At 38.0% G+C, this 23,655-nt stretch overlaps 1 protein-coding gene across 1 annotated transcript in view; it reads right to left on the reverse strand.

Annotated features, from left to right (window-relative positions):
- The window catches only part of Rxfp1 (relaxin family peptide receptor 1), a 134,032-nt gene that overhangs the window by 71,090 nt on the left and 39,287 nt on the right, over window positions 1-23,655 (reverse strand). The window contains exon 2 of the mRNA XM_046458843.2: window positions 16,601-16,738. Within this exon, the coding sequence (XP_046314799.2) occupies window positions 16,601-16,738 (138 nt within the window). The remainder of the gene's footprint in view (window positions 1-16,600; window positions 16,739-23,655) is intronic.

Genomic DNA, 23,655 nt, shown 5'->3' on the forward strand with positions numbered 1-23,655 from the left:
TAAAATTTGGTTTAAATATGGACATTTAGTAATTTTGGGAGCTGAGGTGGGATCTCCAAAAGTAGTGCATTTTTTTCTCGACCCACGAGTTTCGGTGTGGTTCAGTTTCATGGTCCCAAGACAGCAATGGTGATGATGCTTTTTAGCATTTCCCCTAGGGGTTCTGGAGATAGTGCTGGGAGCCTTATAAAACACCCTGTTCTGCTGGGCTCCGAATCATCGATTGTTTCTTGGGTGTCAGGTTTTGAAGCTTGTGGTGTTGGATTTCCCCCCTTTCCTGGCATGGTAGTTTGTTGACCTCTTGGCAAATGATTGCTACTTGTTTCATATCTTTATTATAAGAAAGCAGAATTCTGTGAAAGATTTTATTTTTTTCATTTTAACAGAGATGTTAAATATAACATTTAGCACTGAGAGAACTGGTATTTAGTGTATATCTACTATTTTGTACTAGGTACTTAATTTTATCCTTATAATAACTGTGGCCATATTTATAATCTGCATTTACAGATGAGAAAAACAATTCTGAGAGGTTTAGTGATTTGTATTAGGAGCAGAATTATTGAAAAAGAACTAAAGCATTAAAATAATAAACTAATTTTTTTCTTTTCCAGGCCCAATAAATTATTTAATCAGTTTATAGCTCACTTATAGAAGTTTAACTTTCAAGTTATATCAGCTCTAAATATTTAGCTATTACTATTTGTTGTACATTTTTCTGTTATTTGTTTCTTTTTCTGTTTTTTTTTTTTGGGGGGGGGAGGTACCAGGTATTGAACTCAGTACTCTACCACTCAGCTACATCCCAACCCTATTTTATATTTTATTTAGATATTGGGTCTCACTGAGATGCTTAGTGCCTCCCCATTGCTGAGGCTGGCTTTGAACTCATGATCCTTCTACCTTAGCCTCCCAAGCTGCTGGGATTATAGGTGTGTACCACCAAGCCCAGCTCTTTGTTTCATTTCTGTTATTGAAACTTGTTGGGGCTCGGAAGATGAACCCCAAACAGCACTTTGGTGTGCTGAGTGCTTTTGACTAAATAGATCGGATGACCTCAGATGCTGCTTTAGAGGCAAAGTTTCATTCTGAATGTCTTCTGCCCTCAGGTCTCCCATTCTTCTTCCTCTCCTAAAGTCGTAGAAACCAGAGTTTCTCTTCTCCAAGAAAGATCTTTGAAACTAGAAACCTTTCTTCAAAGAGTGGCATAAGACCTAGAACTATCACTCTACCTTTCCCTGCTGTTCTGCATAGGAGCTGGTCATAAAGGAATTCTTTGATTTGCTTTATCTGATAATACATTATAAAATTCTCATTCCAAAAGGGTCCTGCCACATTCCTGGGAGGAAGGAATGCTACACAGACAGGTCAAGAAGAATCTGAGCAGACAGTCTTGTTGAATTATCTCTGTCAGTCTAGTAGCATTAGGACATAGACTTTGTCTAATCACAATTCTATATGACTGTTCTTCATTGACTCTAAGCATAAAACCAGATAGGTCTCCCCAGGTTTTGGGTTTTTATTTCTGAAGGTTCCTATGTCACATAAAACTTTGATCAAATAACTCGTTATACTCTTCTCTTGTTAGCCTTTTTTTCAGTGGGGGTTTGGAGACTGATCCCAGGGGTACTTTACCACTGAACTGAAGTTCTTTTTATTTTGAGAAAGAATCTTGCTAAGTTCCTGAGGCTTTCATTAAGTTGCAGAGGCAAGCCTGGAACTTGTTGTGATCCTTCTGCCTCAGCCTCCCAGGTTGCTAGGGTTACAGCTGTGTGCCACCTTGCCCAGAAGCCTATCTTTAGTTATAGGGGTATTGGCCAGGATACCCCCTTTCTGCCCCTTATATCAGAATTGTGTGAATGATACAAAAATTCATTTAATTAACAACCAGAAGGAATTATTAACTGGAATTAAAGTTTATCATCATTTTTATTTCTAGGGTCAGTGAGAGTATTGCAAACCATTGAGGTATTACTGGAAAAAAATGTATCAAAGAAATAAATTTTCATAGTATTATGAATTGTTATACATTTATAAATGTTATAAATGAAATATGTAAGTAGATGAATCATTTAGCCCTGGCTGTGTCGAGGCATTGATGATTCCTACAGCCAAGTTCCTGTGTACCTGCAGAGGATCAGTTGAGACGTGGGCATGCATGGGTCTGAAGGATTTGACCTCACAGGCTACCAGGGGCTCATGTAACTCTGAAAAGAGCAGGTCACCCCATTTGTGTTCATGTTTATGTTCATATTCCTGACACTCCCCTCTATGCTTCAGAAACAGTGAGGGAAACAGGTGGGGGTGACAGCATTCTAGATTGTGGGGCTGTATTGTGGGCAGTGTGTCACTGCTGATATAAAACTGATGGCTGCCAGAAGATGCTGAGTTTTTCCACTCTGCTTTTTCAGCAGGTTCTATATTTAGCTTAGTTTTTATAAATGAGCTTTTTCAAGTTGTTGCATTTTTACCACTTACAGTGCAGTAACTTTAAACCATAGGCTTGGTGCCCTTTCCTGGTCCTTTGTTCCTCACCATTTTTCTTTTCTTATTTAAAGGACTACAGTGTATGTGGCCTTAACTGCAACGTTTTAGCCCAACAAATTAAAATGATGTAGTGTTTCTGTTTTCTTCTTTGTCTTTCTTGTTCCTATTCCCTTTCTTTCCTTTTCTATTTCATTGTATCTACATGCGTGCACACACACACACACACACACACGGGAATGGGGAAAAAATCCTAGGGAGACAGAGAGAGGGAGAGAGAAAATGTCAGGATGGAATTGGGGAATTTTTGATCAGCAGAAAGAAACAGGACAAACCTGCTTATACTTTCCCAGGTCAGAGCACGTATTTTGTGGAGAAATTTCTTTTTAAAGAAGTCATTGAGAGATTTATTTTTTTAAAAATAGCAATGTCATCAAACAAATAAACTTTAGTAATTAGTTTGTACCTTCCTTCTGCCTTCCCAAGGCATTTTCTTCTCCTTACCCTTTACTTCCTCTCACCAGAAGGCAGGAATATAGAACATGAGAAACGTTGCCAAAATCACAAAGTTGAAAAGTTAGCATTTTTAAGAAAACAGCTTTTGGTATATGTGTTTCTAAATTTTAAATCCTATATCCTTGATATTTTAAGGATGCATGGGGCAATGAGTAAAATGATTTTTTCATACATTAGTAAGTGTCTTGCTAAAAATTGATTCTCTGATTTTTCTTGAGGCAAGCCAGGATAATGTAAAGAGCACTTTCTATTAAAAAAAGAATTTTCACCTAAAATGATATTATGATTCTGTAAATAAAAGTCAGAAAATAGATCAAGAAAAGTCTGTTCTTGCATGCTGCCTCAGCTTAATATTTACTGAATAAATGGTACTGAAAAAATCAATCAATGAATGATGGGAGCTCTTTCCTTAAACATATTTTGAGGAAGTGAATCATTTCACAACTTGATGATATTCACCTTGGATATTTGTTTAGAAAAGGGAAGATTTCTGGGCTTTACTTCTTTTCCTTAGGTCAGCATCATATCTGGGAGTGGGGCTTAGGACTCAGTCTTTTCCAAATCCCCCAGGTGGCACAGCTGCAGGTGGTCCTCTGCACACTTCCGGGGTCATGCCTAGATTTCATGATGTTTCAGTTTTTTTTTTTTTAAATTTTAGAGGTTCTGGGGATCAAACCCAGGATGTTGTGTACACTAGGCAAGCAGTGTAGCAGTGAGCTACACCCCCAGGTCTGGATTTTGAATAATCAAAAATTGAGGGACTTACCTCTTCACTAGAGTGGGTACCAGAACAAAGGAGAGTGTGAGATGTTGTGTGCTAAACGGTCTGTTCTTTCATTAAAATGAGGGAAAACATCTGCTAGACTACAAAGCATACATACTATGGGCTCATGAATGTGAGCCAATATATAAAGTTTGGATCTATGCAAAGTGGATCATTCCTTATTCCTTATTTGCTCAACTTTCAGCACCCATTCCTGGGACACAGTGGAATATCTTTTTCTCATAAACTAATGATCCGCAAGGATAGAGATGAATTTGAACAAGGTGCAGGAAGCTTGGTTGTGGGGGGTTGGGGAGCAATTCACCAAACGAGTTATGGGGGTTCTCCATGGATTTTAATAACAATGGTGGTTTGCTGGACAAAATACATTTGTCTCTTTCTGGAGTCTTACGGCCATTGGAGGCAATGTTTTGAAGAAATTAAGGGCTGTGACACTATCCTGGGCATAGCTGCTCAAAACTGTCTTTTATGTCCTATTTAGTAGGATGTATTCTGATAGGAAAATCTGTGTGGAAGTAATATAAATATATCTACATGGAGGTAACATCAACATCATAAACATGATTAAGCATTGTTGCTTTCTCTCTCTCTTTTTTAAAATTGTATTATTGCTATGTTGCTTAGGCTAGCCTCAAATTCCTGGAGTTAAGCAATCCTCCCACCTCAGCCTCTCAAAGCTGGGACTAGAGGTGTCCACCAAAATGTCCAGCTCTAAGCTTTATTAGATAAACATATTTGAAGTTAAAACCAGGCCTGCCTTTTTGGAAGAATTCAAGGATTCAGTTACTTACATTATTTTGAGAATAGTAAATAGAAAACCAGTAATTTTTAAAATGTAGAGATTTATGACCCATGTCACTTTTTAGCTTTAAATGACAAACTACCAACTTTAATGGAATTTTTTGAAATGAGAACAACTAACTTCTATATCAAACTGCTATCATTCTGATTGCTACATAAGAAGCTTATTTAGGGAATGATAGAACATTTAGTGGTCCAGAATTTTAAATGCAGGACCAATTAAAAATTGAAAGTGTCCTTGAACATACTTCAAACAGTCTTCTAATCCTATTATATATATATCATTGCCATCACACCCATAAATAAGTACTGCTTATCTAGTTCTCATAGATTAGTAAATGCCAAGCTAGGTGCCAGAGAAATACACTGAGGTATTAACAAAGTTTTTCTTCCCTTGTATTCCTTGTACTCTCTGCCCTTTTCCCTATCTTAAGCAGCTAGAATTTTCCATTTTCCTTGCCTGAAATCAATGACACAGAAATTTGCAGATAACAAAGGAATCAAATTCTTTGATATTTGACTTTCATATGCTAAAGTTTGATCTATAATAAATTTGTAAAATCGAAAGAGCTGAACTTTGCTGTTCACAGACTGGACAAAATACTTGGACCAGAAAGGGAGAGTGGAGAGTCTTTTTCCCCTTCTTCCCCGACCTGAGTTGAATCTGGGGGAAACTACACATTCCCCACACTGGGTTCTGGGAACTGAGGTGTTGTGCACGTGTGTGGCAGGACCCATGGAATCACTGCACAGCCTGGCTTGGCAAAGGAGGAATAGAGTACGAATGGCCATAAGGGCTGAGGCAGATGAAGTGAACGTGACTGTGAAAGTTCTCCAGGAGCTCAGTCTGGCTCAGGAGTAGCAGAATGCTTCCCATGAGCCCTGGATTGACAATGATGGCACGGGATGTGATAATGTCTACAGTAGGCAGGAGATGACAGAGCAATGACTTATGGCAGCAGACAAGATTGATTTATGCACATCTCAGGGGATGCTGTGACACTGCATGATGGCAGTCAGCTAGACTCTCTGCCCTGGTGGCCCCACCCAATGTCCTGGCTTTACATGGACAGCTGAGCTCAGCAGCAATCCCAGGAGAAGGGAGATAAATAAGACCTTTAACTGACTTGGTTTACGTTTTTTACCACTTGGAAGGATGAACACTTGCAATAGACAAGGGCTCTCCACTGAGCTACACTCCCAGGCTCTTGAAGCTTGTAATAGAAGTAAATTTTGGCCATAGAAAAATAAAGATTAGGGCTGGGGCTGTAGCTCAGTGGTAGAGTGCTTGCCTAGCATGTGTGAGGCACTGGGTTCAAGCCTTAGCACCACATAAAACAAACAAAAAAACAAACAAACATTATGTCTACAACTACAAAAAAAATTTAAAAAAAGAAAAATAAAGATTATATGAGTAAAGATTTTTATTCACATGAGAATGTGAACTGTCATATCTGCCATGTGTGGTGCAGAGCTTCAACTTTCCCCCAAATAATACTTTTCTTATGGGTTGTCATGAGGATTGAATGATGTAAAATATACGAAGCAGCCAGAATAGTACCTTATATATAATAAGTGCTATAAGAATAAAATTGTTATTTTAAATTAGGAAGTTCATCTAATTTCTCAAATACTATTTTCTAAAAAGAAAATAGATGCTTAATTATGATTTAAAGGGAGGCCCCATAGAATTAAAATTTTATCAATAGGAGATTTATTTGAAGACCATTCCAAATAATAATGATTATTAGCATGGCCCTTGTCTTTCCTCGCCACAAAAGAACAAAACAAAAACAGCTGTTGTGGTTTGGGTAAGTGTCCCCAAAGGTCCATGTTTTAAAGGTTTCATTCCCAGCCCATGGCACTACTGGGAAGTCTTTAGGTCAGTGGGGGCATGCCCTTGAAGGAGATTGTGGGACCCCATCCTTTTCTCTTTTTCATTGCTCTCCAACCATGATGTGCACAGTTTTGCTTCTCCTCATGCTCCTGCCATGCTCCTCACGCCAGGCCTAAAAGCAACAGCGTCAACTGATCATAGACTGGAAACTTAACTGTAAGCCAAAAAAAAAAAAGTTTTTTCTTTTTATACTTGATTATCCCAGGAATTTCTTATAGTGATGGAACACTAACACATAAGCTGAACAATTAGGTATATATTCTGACCAAGCCATGATTTCAGAACATTTATGTAAGCTCTCTGTACTTCCATTTTCTCTATTTGTAGAGTGGATATAATTTAACATCCAATTTACATTGAGGATAAAATGTAAGAATGTATTTAAAGGATTAATACTGTGTCTGGAACACAACAAACAATAAAAAAATGCCATTAATTTTATTATTAGAACTCTTATTAAACGAAACCGAATATTCCTAAGAGGTTAAAGGAGATATCACAGGGCTGGGGATATAGCTCAGTTGGTAGAGTGCTTGCCTTGCATGTAAAAGGCCCTGGGTTCAATCTCTAGCAACACACACACACAGACACACACAAAAGGAGGTGTCACAGTCGTCATGTTTGGACTAAGGTAGAGCATAAGATGGTTTTTCTAACATCTGTGCTTAGCAGCATCGCCAAATAAATACAGTATTAATAATAGACATCTAATGGAGTGGGGAAAGGCAAAACATTTAAGATAAAATTTGGAAGGAGCTTGCTATAGTTTGGACCTTTTTTTTGTGTGTGTATGAAAAAGGAAAAAGAATCTTTATTTTTTGCTAGCAAAGGAGAAACATGAGGATATAGTTTGGCTCTCCAGTGTCTTTTAAATGTCCATGTGTTGAAGGCTTGGGTCCCCGGGGTGGTACTATTGGGAGGGAGAGGAACTTTTCTGAGATAGGGCCTAGTGGAAGGTTTTAAGTTTTTGGGAACATGCCTTTGGAGGTTTGAAGGGGATGTGAAAACTGGTTCCCTTTTCTCTCTTTCTTCTTCTTTTTTGCTTTCTGGTCATTCAGTGACTTGTTTTGCTCCACCATGCATTCCCACAGTCCTTGATCACAGGCCCACTGATCAAGGACTGGAACCTCCCAAGCTGTGGACCCAAATAACCCTCTTCTCTTTATAAGTTGATTTTCTCAGGCATTTGTTAGCGTGACAGAAAGCTAACACAGAGCTGGGAGAGAAAACTTTGTGCATAATCATGTTCATCCCTCCCAAAGAAGTTTTGTAAGCCAAGGGTTGTCTTTGCTATGATAGCCAAATTGACTTTATACTTAGTGATGTTTGTTCTTTCAACTTTGTATGTATTTGTGAGGAGTGAGGCATATTTATAAGGTAAGTGCTAATTAAGTTGAACTTGAGAAAGCCTTTGTGTATTATATATTTAAAATTCTTTTCTGTGCATTATCATGTTTTGACATCTTCATCTTTTGGCTAGAGAGAGATGGCCCCCTCCAGGGGCCAGCCAATTCTCACTGAGAACAAAGAACCTGGCTAGGATTATGCCTTTCATAGGCAAACTAACTAGTGCAGAGCCAGACCTTCTTATCTGGCCTGCACACCCAGGAGGCCATATTCTTCTGCCTTTATCATCCCAGGGCCAGGTACCTGGCAATAAAGGACTATAGTTTAGAGCCATCCAAATTTATTCAGTTGTAACCTGTTCACCCTGCCTTGCCTTTCCCCTGGAAACCGCAATAGAGACTCTTCCTGTCTTCCGACCATCCTGGTATCTTTCCCATGTATCCTGTGTGGTACACCCTGCCTCCTATCTCTGGGTTCTATGAATATGATAAACTTGTTCCTCTGAACCCCTCCTACATCTTCTTTTTGGCTATATTTGTTTGGCTATTATATAGAAGAATACAGAATACCTGCTGAAAAGCTTAGGACAGCTATATATGAACAGCAGAGAGAACTCATCTTCAGGGAGTTTATGCCACATGCAGTTATGCATAAGAATGGCTCATCAGAAGTGGTATCTGACTAAAACCAGACTGTTCTAATCTGGCCCAGGATTTGTGTTGACCTTTCTCTATTTCCTGTTCTACCTATATCAGTTTTCTTAGGCTACTATAGGAAATCACCCCAAACTTGGTGGTTTAAGATAACAGAAATTTATTCCCTCACAGTTCTGGAGGTTGAAGTCTGAAACTGAGGCATGGGCAGGGTCACACTCTCTCTCAGCTCTAGAGGAGGATCTTTGCTTGCCTCTTTTAGCTTCTGGTGGCTCCTGGCATTGCTCAGGTGTAACAGCATAACTCTAACTTTGCCTCTGCTTTCACATGGCTGCCTTCCCTTCTGTCTCCTGCAAGGATACTCTCATTGGCTTTAGGGCCCACACTAAGCTGGGAATGATCTCAATCCTTGCCTTCAATAAATCTGCAAAGATGTTGCTTCCAAATAGGGTCACATTCTGAGACTCCAGGTGGGGCATGGATTTTTGGTAGATACTGCCCCAAAATGTATTTGAATATGGTTTCCATTTTCCCTATGGCTTATAGAAATGCTAATGAAGACCAAAAATATCTTCATCCTTTTCCTACAGATGAGGCTGCTAGAGTGCAGAGGAGGTGCGGGATGTTTAGAGAACAAGTCTACAGAGAAGAGGAATCAGATCTTGGGTCTCCACATGGAGTAAGTCAAGCTGTCTCCGGGATGAAGTTGGGTTATTGAAACTGCGAGGGGGAGCTTGGCTCAGTCGTCTGTTTATAACACAGAGGACGGAAGTCTGGCAGTTTCTAATCTGGAAATGTAAAGGGCTCCTTTTAAATAAAAATCTAGATATAATGAATTAACTCAATATCATCTGAGAATGGGCAACTGGGTATATATTCCCCAAAGATAAACTTAAAATAACCCTTTTTACTCTAAACTTTTTAAATTTGGATTCATCAGGACTTAGTGCTGCGGAAAGGCATATGTGTCCAAAAAATGTACATAAGCCCAAGGTACTTTGGAAGGATATTCTAACAGGACAATGTAAAGGTCCTGACCCAGTAATTGTCTGGAGTCGGGGGTCTGTTTGTGTGTTTCCACAGGGAGAACAGCAGCCGATTTGGATTCCAGAGAGATTAACCAAGGTCCTGACCCAGTGATTGTCTGGAGTCGGGGGTCTGTTTATGTGTTTCCACAGGGAGAACAGCAGCCGATTTGGATTCCAGAAAGATTAACTAAAGCGATTTCTACAGACCAAAAAGAAGATGATTTGGCTCAAATCCATAACAACTGATATCCAAAACTCCAGTTTGGCTATTCTTACATCTGCAACAGAACCAGGATGCTTTTTTCAATATCTATTTTATTATTGCCCTTTGCCATATCATGAAGTTCTATTTTGTTTTTTGAGCTCATACAGACCTAGGTTAATGTTTTGCTGATCAGTTATATTTTTTGACTATAGAGTTTTTAAACATTGCAATGGAGATTTCACCTGTAAAAAGTTATAAGGCCTTTACTATAATGTTATGTGTTGTATGTATTATATTATGTGTGCACACTTGTGTTTTGTGTTATATGTTTGAATGTACGTATGTCCATATATCATATATGATGAGCGCTCATGATAAAATGGATCCAAATATTTTTTTTCACGTGATTTATATGGTTTAATTTAAATTGGGTAAACAACTGTTGAGGATTGTTTTAATATGTAAACAAAAAAGAAGGTTAACAGATCTGTTTGTTTACTTTCACCTTTCCTTTTCATTATATTTAATAATTCTCTTAAAGATAATGTAAATTGTTAAGAAAATTGTTTACTTTTAGTGCCTTCTGGAATGTTACATAATTTTTTCTTTAGCCATTATTACCAGAATTCCTATCTTCATCCCAGTGCTGGTGAAGACAATGTAAATTGTTAAGAAAATTGTTTTCTTTTAGTGCCTTCTGTAATGTTACATAATTTTTTCTTTAGCCATTATTGCCAGAATTCCTATCTTCATCCCAGTGCTGGTGAAGTCAAAGATAAAACCAATCTACAGCTTCTACAATAGCCATCACTGAACTGCTTGCAGAACTTGCCTGGACACATTGTGAGCTCACCTGTATGCATTGTGAACTATCTGTTGGTACAGCGAATTGTGGTAGTGCTGGAGTATTTTTGCTGATGGTGTCACCGGTGGTACAATTTTTCAAAGGAGCCCTCAATTGGCTTAATGTCATGGCATTTTGCATCCTCCTCTACTAGTGATGGTCTAAAATTTGGGGGCCAACAGAGGTGAGGCAAAGAACCTCACCCCCCCACAGGTGCAAAGGCCTATCCACAAGTATGGCTGTATGCTGGACCGGTAGTCAGTGACGGGTATGATCCAATTGCAGTGGTACCAACCTAAGACAGGAGGCTGACGCCTAGAGGTCAGTTCATCCGATGATGGGTAAGGACCATATGTTGAATTGGACTGCCTAACAGGCACGGTCCCTAAGCCACATGCTTGTTGTTTAAACAGAGAGGGGGAGATGTTGAGAGCCACAGCCAAAGGGGCCCCAGCAAACTTCCAGCTGCCAGCAAACTTCCAGCTGCTGGCTGATGATTGGCTCACAGCGGCCCCAGCAGCATCTAGCTGATTGGCTCCTCTGCGGTGATGCTCATTGGGCTGTTTCCCTGCCCTTTCAGACCACGGAGCTGCTCATTGGGGGACTTTTTTGGCTCCGCCCACGTGACCCAGCCAATCGGCCTCAAGAGCAGGAGGATTGTGGGAGGTGGGGAGAAGCTTGTGTGGGAGAGAGAGGCTTGTGGAAAGCCGGTGGTGGCAGTTGAGGCTCTGAGGGTTTTTCCTGAGAGGCTATTTTGTTTGGCGTGTGTGGTTCTAAAAATAAAGTTAGTTTCTTTTGACAAGTGGCTCCTGATTGTGCCCAGCCAGACTGCGGCATTGGACCTTTCCATTGTCCTGTTAGAATATCCTTCCAAAGTACCTTGGGCTTATGTACATTTTTTGGACACATATGCCTTTCCGCAGCACTAAGTCCTGATGAATCCAAATTTAAAAAGTTTAGAGTAAAAAGGGTTATTTTAAGTTTATCTTTGGGGAATATATACCCCTTCCCAATTCCTTCTTTTTGCTTTAATAAGTACATTTTAATAGTTTGATGAGCTCTTTCAACTATGCCTTGTCCCTGTGGATTGTATGGGATTCCTGTTATATGAGTAATGCCAAATGTTCAGCAAAATTGTTTAAAAGAGGTAGAAGTATAACCAGGGGCATTATCTGTTTTTAACTGTTTTGGAACACCCACAGTGGCAAAATTTTGTAAGCAATGAGCTATAACATCGTTAGTTTTTTCTCCTGCATGAAGGGAGCCCATCAAAAATCCAGAAGAAGTATCAACTGTAACATGCAAATATTTTAATTTTCCAAATTCTGGCAAGTGTGTGACGTCCATCTGCCAAATATGGTTAGGTATCAATCCTCTAGGATTGACTCCAAGATTAACTTGTGGTAAAAAGGTCACACAATTTTGACATTGTTTTATTATTTGTCTAGCTTGTTCCTTAGTTATTTTAAAACGCTTTTGTAAAGTATTAGCATTGACATGGAACTTTTTATGAAAATTTATAGCTTCTTCTAGTGTAGAGAAAATATGTATGTCATGTGTAGTTTTATCTGCTAAATCATTTGGTGCTGATAACGCCAAGGTCGCGGGTTCGTTCCCCGTACGGGCCACCAAATGCCGCAGTCTGGCTGGGCACAATCAGGAGCCACTTGTCAAAAGAAACTAACTTTATTTTTAGAACCACACACGCCAAACAAAACAGCCTCTCAGGAAAAACCCTCAGAGCCTCAACTGCCACCACCGGCTTTCCACAAGCCTCTCTCTCCCACACAAGCTTCTCCCCACCTCCCACAATCCTCCTGCTCTTGAGGCCGATTGGCTGGGTCACGTGGGCGGAGCCATAAAAGTCCCCCAATGAGCAGCTCTGTGGTCTGAAAGGGCAGGGAAACAGCCCAATGAGCATCACCGCAGAGGAGCCAATCAGCTAGATGTTGCTGGGGCCGAGGAGCCAATCAGCTAGATGTTGCTGGGGCCGCTGTGAGCCAATCATCAGCCAGCACTCTACCACGGAACTATATCTCCAGCCTGCATCTCAGAATTTGATGCTATTTAATATTGCATTTTTCCTACTGAGTTATCATTCAGTTTGAAATGAACATGGATAATTCCTAAATGAAAACCCTCATATATTTGTAATCAGTTTCCCTTGGTATTTGCCCAGACATATTATCCCAAGTATCTGAGAGTTCTAGCTGAAAAATGAAAGATCTCAATTTTTTCAGTTTGTTATAGTCATACTGAACATAGTTCTGATGACTTAAAAATTTGTTTTGTCCTCTACTATGATTGCATCTGTGAAAGGTAGGGATTATTAAGATGGGTCAGTGACATGTAGCAAAAAACATGCAGAAATTAATGGGACTTGTATTAAATAGTAAAACTCATTATACTTTTGTATGTTGAAATTTATCTGTAAGAATCAAAGTTATAAAAAGAGTACAGTCAATTTTGACACAAGTATGTCTATACATGTATATAAGTTCTATATTGCCAAACATTTTAGAAAGAAAGGATTTCTATGAAATCAACTGAAAAAATTAAAATCTATTGCTTTTGCTTGCATTGTGTCCAGGAAAAGTGTTCAGTGTTTCAATGTCTTAATGGTTTTTACACTGAGATTTTATTTTTAAAACTTTTATTAAAGTTACAGTTATGGAGAAATTACTTATGGGTTTTCTGAGGAAACCATGACTTTAAACTTAAATAATTGTACTTGTTTAAAATGTCTATGATAGTTCAAAAGCAACAGCTCTTTCCAAACTAAATAGTTCATCCATAGTTCAGTATATGGGGAATCAGATGGTAGGTTTTTTTTTTTTGTATGTGTGTGTGTGTGTCCCTCAAATTTTGTTTCCACTATTCCTATTTGACCTATTTTTCCATTTTAATGATCATTGTTGGTGACAAGGTTTACATAGTTTAAAAGAGTAAGGGAGAAGTTTTTGGAGTTGTTTTACCTTAAGAGGTCTGATTAAGAAAAGTTTCTTTCCATTAAAAAAAGACATTTTATTTGACAATATACTGTTTAGTTCTAAATCATTCTGAAAGTGATTTTAACTGTGTTTTTTTTATAAGTGTTAAAATATTGTATTTTACATGTTTGTAAGTGTATCTAATATTACTTATTCAAATATGCATGAAGTTTACTATTCTGCAAGAACCAGTTTTCTGACTTAATTTAAATAACATTAAATAGCTGATCCATAATGGGGGGAGGGCACATGGGAAGAATGGAGGAACTTTGGATTGGGCAAATGGGAGGGGGGTCTTCGGGTAGGAAAGATGGTGGAAAGAGAAGGATATTATTGCTCTAGGTATATGTATGATTGCACAAATGATGTGACTCTACATTGTGTACAACCAGAAAAATGAAAAGTTGTGCTCCATTTGTGTACAATGAATCAAAATGCATTCTGCTGTCATGCATTACTAATTAGAACAAATAAAAAATACTCGTTAATAAAAAATAAATAGCATTAAAAAGAATTTAAATAAGCCTGACTTAAAATGAACAGCCTTGGGAACACAATTCATCCAGATACTATAAAATAAAAAAATTAAAAAAAAAAACAACCACAAACTACACAGCTGGCACAGGAAATTGAATCAATGAGAGGCAAACAAAAATAACTCCACCTCATAATTTTTATCACCTGGACTCTAAAGATGGTGATGAAGTCTGCCACCCTCCCTAAAAAGTTCCAGCTTTCTCAGGCACAGACAGAAGCAACATGCCAACTGGCCACCTTTGAGGTTTTGAGCAGAGTAAAATTGCTTTCTATTTCCAGATGGCTGCCACTACACATTAGGGTATAGGATTTCAACATACTAATTTTGGGGGGATATAAGCATTCAGTCCATAACACCTGTATCCTGGTAAACATCTTAAATAGAATATCTCATTGAGTCCTCTTAGCAACCCAGATAGTCTTAATATTCTCTTCTTACAGAAAAGAGGCATTTTTATTTTCCTTCATAGCCAGAATGTTAAGTCCAAATCTCCAACCCCTGAGTCCATTCTTTGAACCCAAATGCCCTATCCCCTCCCTCTGAATCCCTGATTGGGGACTCTGGATAAACTTGTATGACTTGAATGATTATTAAGGTAGGGATTCCTACTCTTGTTACTTGGTTCCTTTAAACTTCACATTGAAGCCAGAGTTCCCCAACTTTTTCTTTCCCCCATAGAGAACCTACTTTGGGTGGTGAATTTAGAGCAGCTACCAAACTCCTTTTCCAGCTACCTGTGGCCATTTCAACTGATGCAAAACTCACTGTGGTTCTGTCTAGGAATTGTCTCAATCACCAGCAGGTTGAGAGGGAAGTGGATGGCAGCGTGCAAAATACTGTTTGAAACTAATTTCTTTTTAAGATGTACTCTTCAGTTATTTTAGCAATATGCTGTTTTATTTTAAAAGTAATTTTATAACTTTCCAAATCAAAGGTAATTGTAACTTTAGCTCACCAGTTTAGAGACGGTAATTACTTATAGAGTTACCACCACCATCTCGAGACAGTGTACCAAAAGGAGAGTGCTGAAAATACAATCAATAGAGTTAGAAAAATGTAAAAGTTTGGGATCAGGAATGTAGCTCCATGGTTGAGCACTTGCCTATCATGTTCCAGGTTCTGGATGCATCCCCAGCTCTACAAATAACAATAGCAAAACAAGTCAAGGTTTATTGTCATACGATAAGAGAAAGTATAATTTACTATGGGGGGACTTAGACCCAAGCTCAGAGGCATATAGAGTGGCTTATCAAACAAAGATAAAGTTGTTAAGCCTTTACAATTATGGAGTACTACAATGGGAATTCCATATGGCAGGGGATTGGTTAAAAGTGAATTCTTTATATCAATTTAGGGAGATAATTTATGTTTCCTTTGTGCTTATCAGAAGCATTTACAAGAAATAACTAAATTTGCTTTAGTTACAAGTGTTATTTACAGGAGTTAAATTTTGCTTAGGTGGCCTGTGGTTGGGGAATTTCAAGCCTGGTCTCTATCCTAATTTGTTTTAACCAAAATGTAATTCCTCTGAGGTATGCCTATGAAAGCTTGCCTGCTACACTTGTGTGTGTGTGTGTGTGTTGGGGGGATGGGGGTGTTAATAGCAAGAATTCTTCAGGAATATTATTTGTGTAGCATTTCAAATATTAACATTGTTATGCACGTTTTTGTCCTCCAAAGATAGTACCATAGTTCTCCATGAATAGAAATCTTATTATTTTACATTATTGACCAAAAGCTTATTTTTTTTCCTCTAGTGTGCCACCTCCAGGAAATTCAAGTTCTTTTTAAAATTTGTGTTTCTAATATTGTGGGTATGTGAACGAAATCCTAACTAAAAGCTATTTTCTTAGGTATTCTATTGTCTGTAAGCCCTACTTACTGGCCTTATAAAAAAGTCATAAGTAAGGTCATTCTTGGTAATAGGCAACTTGCATTTACATATTTTCTTTTTCTTTATTAGGAGGTGTCACTTTCTCCCTAACACTACTGCTAACGGTAAGAAAGAGGAACAGTACCTAACACGAAGCATCTACCATGTGTCTGGCATTCTCTAATCCTTTACACTTAATCTCCCCAAATTATCAGAGTGTGGTACAATCATCAATCTATTTTATAAAACAAGAAAACTGATGCACAGAGAGGTTAAGAATTGTTCCTGTATTTATGTGATTGATTCTTCTGGGACCCAGGTTCTGGGCAGCCTGGTTCCAGAGAACAGTCTTAATTTCTACACCGTGACGACTCTAAGACATGAACCAGGCATGTTCATGGTTACAACACTCTGCACAAACACTGCTTTCCTGAAATATTGACCATTATACTGTGATGCATAAAAGAATGCATATTTAAAACTAAGGAAATAAATGTAAGATCCCTCCAGCAACCTATGTTTTGTATTTCAATGGAATATTTCCTTTTCTATTTCTTTTTCTGTGGAGAGCAGTCTCAGCAATGTCACTGTCAGTCCTTTGAGCCCCCTTTCTTGCTAGGACTCTGGGGACTTCACTCACCACAGTCGTCCTCGTCGGCCTGATTCCCACAGTCGTCCACGCCGTTGCAGTGGAGAAACTGAGGCAAGCACTTTGTGATGTTCCCACAGGGAAAATGTCCAAGGGAGCACTGGACATCCTGTCCACTCCCATGAGTGACTGTGATGAAGAGAAGACATAACATTTGGAGAAGTTATCACAATGGCATTGCAAAACATGCATCCCGCTGGTATTTTCTAACCATATGGCTTTCTCATCCCGGCTTGTACAATCTTCCACGTGGCAGCTTTACCTTTCTATTCCAGTGCCCATTATTTTCCCAAGGACCTAAACTTCAGTATGATGCTCTTTTCCATATCTCTAGAAGATTCCAGCATTTACTCCTCTGTGCCTCTGTTCATGCTGTTTCTCACTTGGGAAGTCCTCTCTCCAATAATTCTAAAAAGCATGAATTTACTATATTCTTATTATAAGGCTCAGAATAAGGGCTGGTCTGATATCAGAGGAAGAAGACATAGAGGACATCAGGAAAGCACATGCCACAGGCTCATGGTGTTCCTAAGCATGAGGCCCCATGCAGGATTTTGGGCATATAGCACTGAATGAAACAGGGTTCCTGCCCTTGTGGAGGTTGCTGTGTATTGGGAAGACACACTGTGAGAGGAGCAGAAAGAACAATAACTAAGGTTTTAGAATGGAAACTCTGTACTGGGCTTAGCAGAGGTTCTCTGTGAAACTGTGCCATTTAAACTGAGTTTGGAAGGAAGAAAATGAAATCCCCTATGGGGCTGGGAAGTGCAGGTGGTTGAAGTGGTTATGAAGAGTTTTATGGCTGGCTTTGGGGAAAAAGGATTCTGGTTTCTATAACCAGCAGCGGAGGAATGCCCCAAGAGGGCAGGAGAAGGTTAAAGAGAAGCTTTGCTTCTGAGATCTTCACTTGGGGGTATCATTTTCTGAGCCCCAACAATACAGTAATTGTGAATACCTGTAAGTACACATTCATTTAAAGCTCACAGAAGGTGCAATGCCAAGGATGAGCACTAATGCAGACTATAGATGACCATAATGTGTCAATGTAGGGTCATTGTTTATAACAAATGCGTCACTGTGGTGGGGGATGTGGAAGGTGGGGAGGCCATGCATGTCAGAGTACCTGGAAAGTCTCTATGCCTTGCACTCTATTTTGTTGTGAACCTAAAATGACTCTAAAAAAAGTCTGCTTTAGCCTGGCACAGTGGCACATACCGGTAATCCAGAGGCTTAGGAGCCTGAGGCAGGAGGATCAAGAGTTCAAAGCCAGCCTCAGCAAAAAGCGAGGTGCTAAGCAACTCAGTGAGACTCTGTCTCTAAATAAAATACAAAATAGAGCTGGGATATGGATCAGTGGTTGAGTGTCCCTGAGTTCAATCCCTGGTACCCCCCACCCCAAAGAAGTCTGCTTTAAAAAAACAGCACTGTTAAACCTTCAAAGTCAGAATAAGAAGGTTGTATAGAATGTTATAAATAGAATAAGTAGAATAAATAGGACTGTAAGAACTTTGAAATTACAAAAAGCAGTCTATAAGAGTCTCTCCCTACCAGATCTCCAATCTATTCCAAAAGGAAATTCATTAAATATCATCACACATAGGCTTTCAAATTGTTTCCATTTCTTTAATTTCATCTCCCTGCTGCCAGAAAGAAAAATGCATTGTAGATGAAGTCCTTGTCATTATTTGTTTGTGGTCCTGGTTAGGGATGCTGAAAATTATTTGTTGAAAATAAAAATTAGAGATACAAATATAAGAAGCAAAAGTTGTCCCATGAGTTTTTGGTGGAAACCTCAGATCTAAACCATAACATGGGGCATTATCACTAATAAGACCCTCAACAAATAGACTAAGGAATATATATATAGTTATTAATAACCATACACATTTATGTAAATACTTCTTGATGTTATCTGTAGATACTGCAAACTGTGAGTTAGTCTCCAATTCCTATCCCACACTATAAGGGGCTGGGGATATAGCTCAATTGGTAGAGTGTTTGCTTCACACTCACCAGGCCCTGGGTTCAATCCCCAGCACCACAGAAAGAAAAAAAAAAAAAAGATCCAGTCTAAGTTTCTCCTCTTGCATTTCTATTTCTCCCTTTTCTGACAGTGAAGCACCTGCTTTCTGTTTTCTTTAACATATTTATTGTCTTGATAAGTCCCCTTTCCTGTGTGGATGTTCTCTTCCCCTCACTCCCTGTAATGGGCAGCATTCTCTCATGAGCATGCTCCTCACCCTGTTTGATACCAGGCACCAGGGTCCACTATGGACACCCTCTTCCCCCAGTGAATCTCTGAAATTCCCATCTGGGCCACTGCAACTCCTCTATCACTCCCAGCACAGAATACCTTCCTCTGATCCACCAAATGGCTTTAGGACTCAATTGTTCAGGACAAGAAGTAGAAAGGCACAGGGCCAATAACTGATCTTAGTGGGGAAGTTTTGGAGAAATCAAAAGGAAAATATAAAGGAGTAGAAAAAATGTTTCATTTTACTATGGAACCATATCTTTAAGACAGCAATAAGCCACCCTATAATAGCACTAATAAATAGAAAAAGTGATATTGTGTCCCTGGAGTTACAAACGTAATAAAGTTGTTCCTAGAGTTACAAAAGTAATCTTTCACAGAGGGACAAGTAAACATGGTGTGGTTGTGTAACCTGGCCACCCATTGCCTCTGGGTGCTGTTTTTGTCCTGGGCCAATGATACCACAGGAAAAAATGTGAAAGTTTGAAGTGGAACAAAAGAGAAGATTCCTGTACTAGATTATCTCTAGCTCACATCTTCTTTGAGATATTTTGCAACTCTGTTGGTTGCAGCAAACTTATAATAATGTAGATAATGAGGGTCCATGAAAATGCAGATTTTGTGATTGAAATGCAGATTGTGGATACATTGAATTTTGTCCCATGGATAGTGGGTTCATTTTGGTGGGTATAAAGCAAGCTTATTTCAGCCTTCATGTTGATGCTTTATGTGTGTGCTTTGATTTTTCCTTTGAATTATTTGTAGCATCTTACTGGTTTCCTCATTATTCATGTGAATCATGGCTTTATCTCCTCTTTCTCTGCCTTCTCCTAATTATTGTAAGATTATTCTTAAAAAGATGTGGGAACTCACTTGGAATCCAAAATTAATATTATAAGGTGAAGACATTTGAGAATCAACAGATACAGAAATAAACCTTCTCAGAGCTTTCCTTATCTGACTAAAAACATAAACTTTTGGGAAATAAATCTGGCATACTCCCTCTTTTGGGGGAGTTTACTCCTAGGAGAGAGACCAAGAGTAAACGTACCATAAATCCCTTCCTTACTAAGATTCATAGTCTCAAAGGAAGGATAGAGCACCCACACCTTCATGCATCAAACATCACAAACTTTATTATCTTCTATGCATTCTCCTAAAATCCTCTTTGCCTTTTCTAAAGAAATCTACTTTTTTCTTTTTTCCCATAGAAACTTTCCCTGTTCCATTTCCCCTATTAAGTTAGGTGTATTAGCCTCTAACATTAATCATTTAGTGAGCTAGCAACTTTTTTTCTTAGCTTCTGAATATGATATTTTTTTCCTCCTGTTTTATCAGACTTTTATTTAATTTGCAGGCCCCTTTGCATTGAACCTGACAGCACCAAAGTTCTAAATTGAATACAGGTGATGTGGGCTTTAAGACCTATTGACATCAAAGAGTATGCACTTCCTTATTGTTGAAGCTTAGGGAAGAATCATTGCAGGTCTAAGAAACTTGAGATACTATGTTCTGATAATAGAGTTGTTGGCTAAAAATAACCTTGGTTGGTTTGAGATGAAACCCCTGCTGATCTGATATGGTAAAATTCTCCCATTAATGGATATGTGTATTTGCAACTATGACAAATTTTAGAATTAAATATAGAGATGATAAAATTAATCAAATCTGTAACATTGGCACTGTATCTTAATGTAGGAATAATCTGCTTATTAAGAATTTAGAGTACTTTTAACGTTTAATAGAACTAGGCAATTTAAAACATCAGATTAGAGATTCAAGATGGCAGATTAGAGGAAGGCTGCATTTCCAGTTGCTCTGTGGCTCTGGGTTCAAGCAGCAGGAGTACTGCTTCTCAGTGAGACTCTGGGAATCTACTAGGATACTATGAGTTCATTCTGCTGCTTAGCTATATCCAAAACCCAGCTTAGAGATGGCACAGCATGCTTCATGCACAAATTAACCACGCTCAAACTTCAATGATACTTTAAAGAAAAGGGGAGAAAACCCCCAAACCAACAACCAGGCCTCAGGTAGAAACAGCTAGGGAGGAACATCAGTTCCCACTCATGGACATCCAGTCCTACACCAAAAACCAGAGAAAAAATTAGCCAAAAACTTTGGATACCACTCCTGTGAGAGGGTCTCAATCTAGATTGCTCCTATACTCCTTTAGAATATACTAAGTTGTTAAGTTGTTAAGTTGTTGTTAAGTTGTTAGGTTGTTAAGTGATAAAGGGTAGACCTTGTATACCCTTTTATATACAACACAATTGCTGGATCTCCACGAAGAAATTAAAAAAAATTCTTAGAATCAAATAACAATTGTGATATAACACCCCAGAACCTCTGGGACACTATGAATGTGGCACTAATAGGAAAAATTGTAGCTTTGAGTGTTTATATAAAAAAATCAGAACAATCCCAATAAACAAACTAATGATGCAATTCAAGACCATTGAAGAAGAATAAAATAACAATTACAAAAAACAGTAGAAGAAGAGCCAAAATTAATAAAATAGAAAATAATAATAAAAAACAATGCAAAGGATCAATGAAACTAAAAAGGTTGGATTTTTGAAAAGATAAACAAGGCATATTAAACCCTTAGCCAAACCAATCAAAAGACAAAAAGAGAAAAAGGAGAAATCTCCACAGACACCACAGAAATCTAGGGGATCATTAGGGGGCTATTTTGAAAACTTGTACTCCAATAAATTGGAAAACCTAGGAGAAATAGTTACTTTTCAAGATACATATGACCTGCCAAATTTTATTAAAATTAATTATACTTTCAGGTATAACTAAGAAGAACCAATAGAATTAAAAAAAAAAAGAAGATCTAGAAAACTCAAACAACCTAATATCAAGCAATAAAATAGAAGTAGCAATAAAAACCCTCTCAACAACGAAAAATCCCAGGACTAGATAAATTCTCAGCTGGATTCTACCAGACCTTTAAAGAAGAACTAATGTCAGCGCTCCTCAAATTACTTTATGAAACAGAAAGGGATGGAACATTTCCAAATCCATTCTGTGAAGCCAGTGTCACTCTCATACCAAACCAGATAAGGCCACAGCTAGAAAAAACTACAGACCAATATCCCTGATGAAATTAGATGCAACGATCTTTAATAAAATATCATCAAATTGTATTAAATCACATACTAAGAAGGTTGTTCAACATGACCAAGTTAGTTTAATTTCTAGGGATGCAAGGATAGTTTATTATAATAAGCAAATAATAGATTATATAATCAATAAATTATGTAATTAACCACATAAGTAGAATTAAGGACAAAAGTATTCAGACATTTTAATGGATACAGAGAAATCCTTTGGCAAGTTTCAACACCCATTCATGATGAAAGCACTAAAGAAACTAGGGATAGAAGGAACCTATCTCAACATAATTAAGGCCATATATGATAAAACCGAAGTCAACATAATAAATAGTTAATAGGGAAAAACTGAAAGCATTTCCTTTAAAATCACCACTCCCATTCAATACAGTCCTAGAAATTCTGGTTAGAGCAATTAAGCAAGAGAAGGGAAATATGGGGATAAAAACAGGAAAAGAAGAAGTCAAATTATCACTATGTGCAGATGATATGATCCCATACCTCGAAGATCCAAAAAACTTGCCAGAAGAGAGCTAGAGCTAATAAATTCAGCAAAGTAGCAGGTTAGAAAATAAATATACAAACAAATCAATAGCCTTTCTATTCACCAATCATGCCAATAATGAATCTACTGAGAAAGAAATTAGCAAAGCAATACCATTCACAATAACCTCAACAAATAAAAACAAAATCAGGAAAAAATATCTAACCAAGAAGGTGAAAGATCTCTACAATGAAAACTTCAGGATACTGAAGGAACAAAACAAAACAGAAAAAACAAAAACAAAAACAAAAAAAGAAAAAGATGCATAGACCTACAAAGTTTATAAACAGAATTAATATTGACCATGTTACTAAATTGATATACAACTTTAATACAGTTCCCTATTAAAATCCAAGAACATTTTCTCACATAACTAGAAAAAAAAAAAAACAGTTCTAAAATTCATTTGGAAGAACAAAACACCCAGAATAGGCAAGTCAATTTGCAGCCAAAAAAGCAATGCTGGAGGCACCACAGTACCTAATTTCAAGTTATACTACGGAGCTATTGGAACAAAAACTGCACGATACAGCATAAAAACAGACATGTAGACCAAAGAATAGAAGACACAGAGACAAATACATTCAATACATTCAGATACAGTCATCTGATACTTGATAAAGGTGTCAAAAATATATATTGGAGAAAAGACAGCATTTTAAACAAATGGTGCTGGGACAACTGGTCACCCATATGCAGAAGAATGAGACTAGATTCCTGTCTCTCTGGACAAAAGACTAGGAATAAGACCAGAAACTTTGCATCTTCTATAAGAAAACATACATCAACATTCCAACATACAGGCACAGGAAATGACTTTCTCAATAGGAATCCTAAAGCTCAGGAAATAATACCTAGCATTAATAACAGGGGTGGCATCAAATTAAAAAGCTTTTGCACAGCAAAGGAAACAATGTGAATATAGTACCTACAGAATGGGAGAAAATCTTTGATAGCTACCGACAGAGGATAAATACACAAAATACATAAAGAACTCAAAAAACTTAACACCAAAAAACCAATAACCCAATTTAATAAAGGGACAAATGAACCAAACAGACACTTTCCAAGAGAAGAAAAACAATTGACCAACAAGTATATATATATATATATATATATATATATA

This window comes from Marmota monax, unplaced genomic scaffold (assembly GCF_021218885.2).
Source record: "Marmota monax isolate L192 unplaced genomic scaffold, Marmota_monax_Labrador192_F-V1.1 WCK01_AAM20220418_F8-fsc00002, whole genome shotgun sequence".
NCBI classification, from domain to species: domain Eukaryota; kingdom Metazoa; phylum Chordata; class Mammalia; order Rodentia; family Sciuridae; genus Marmota; species Marmota monax.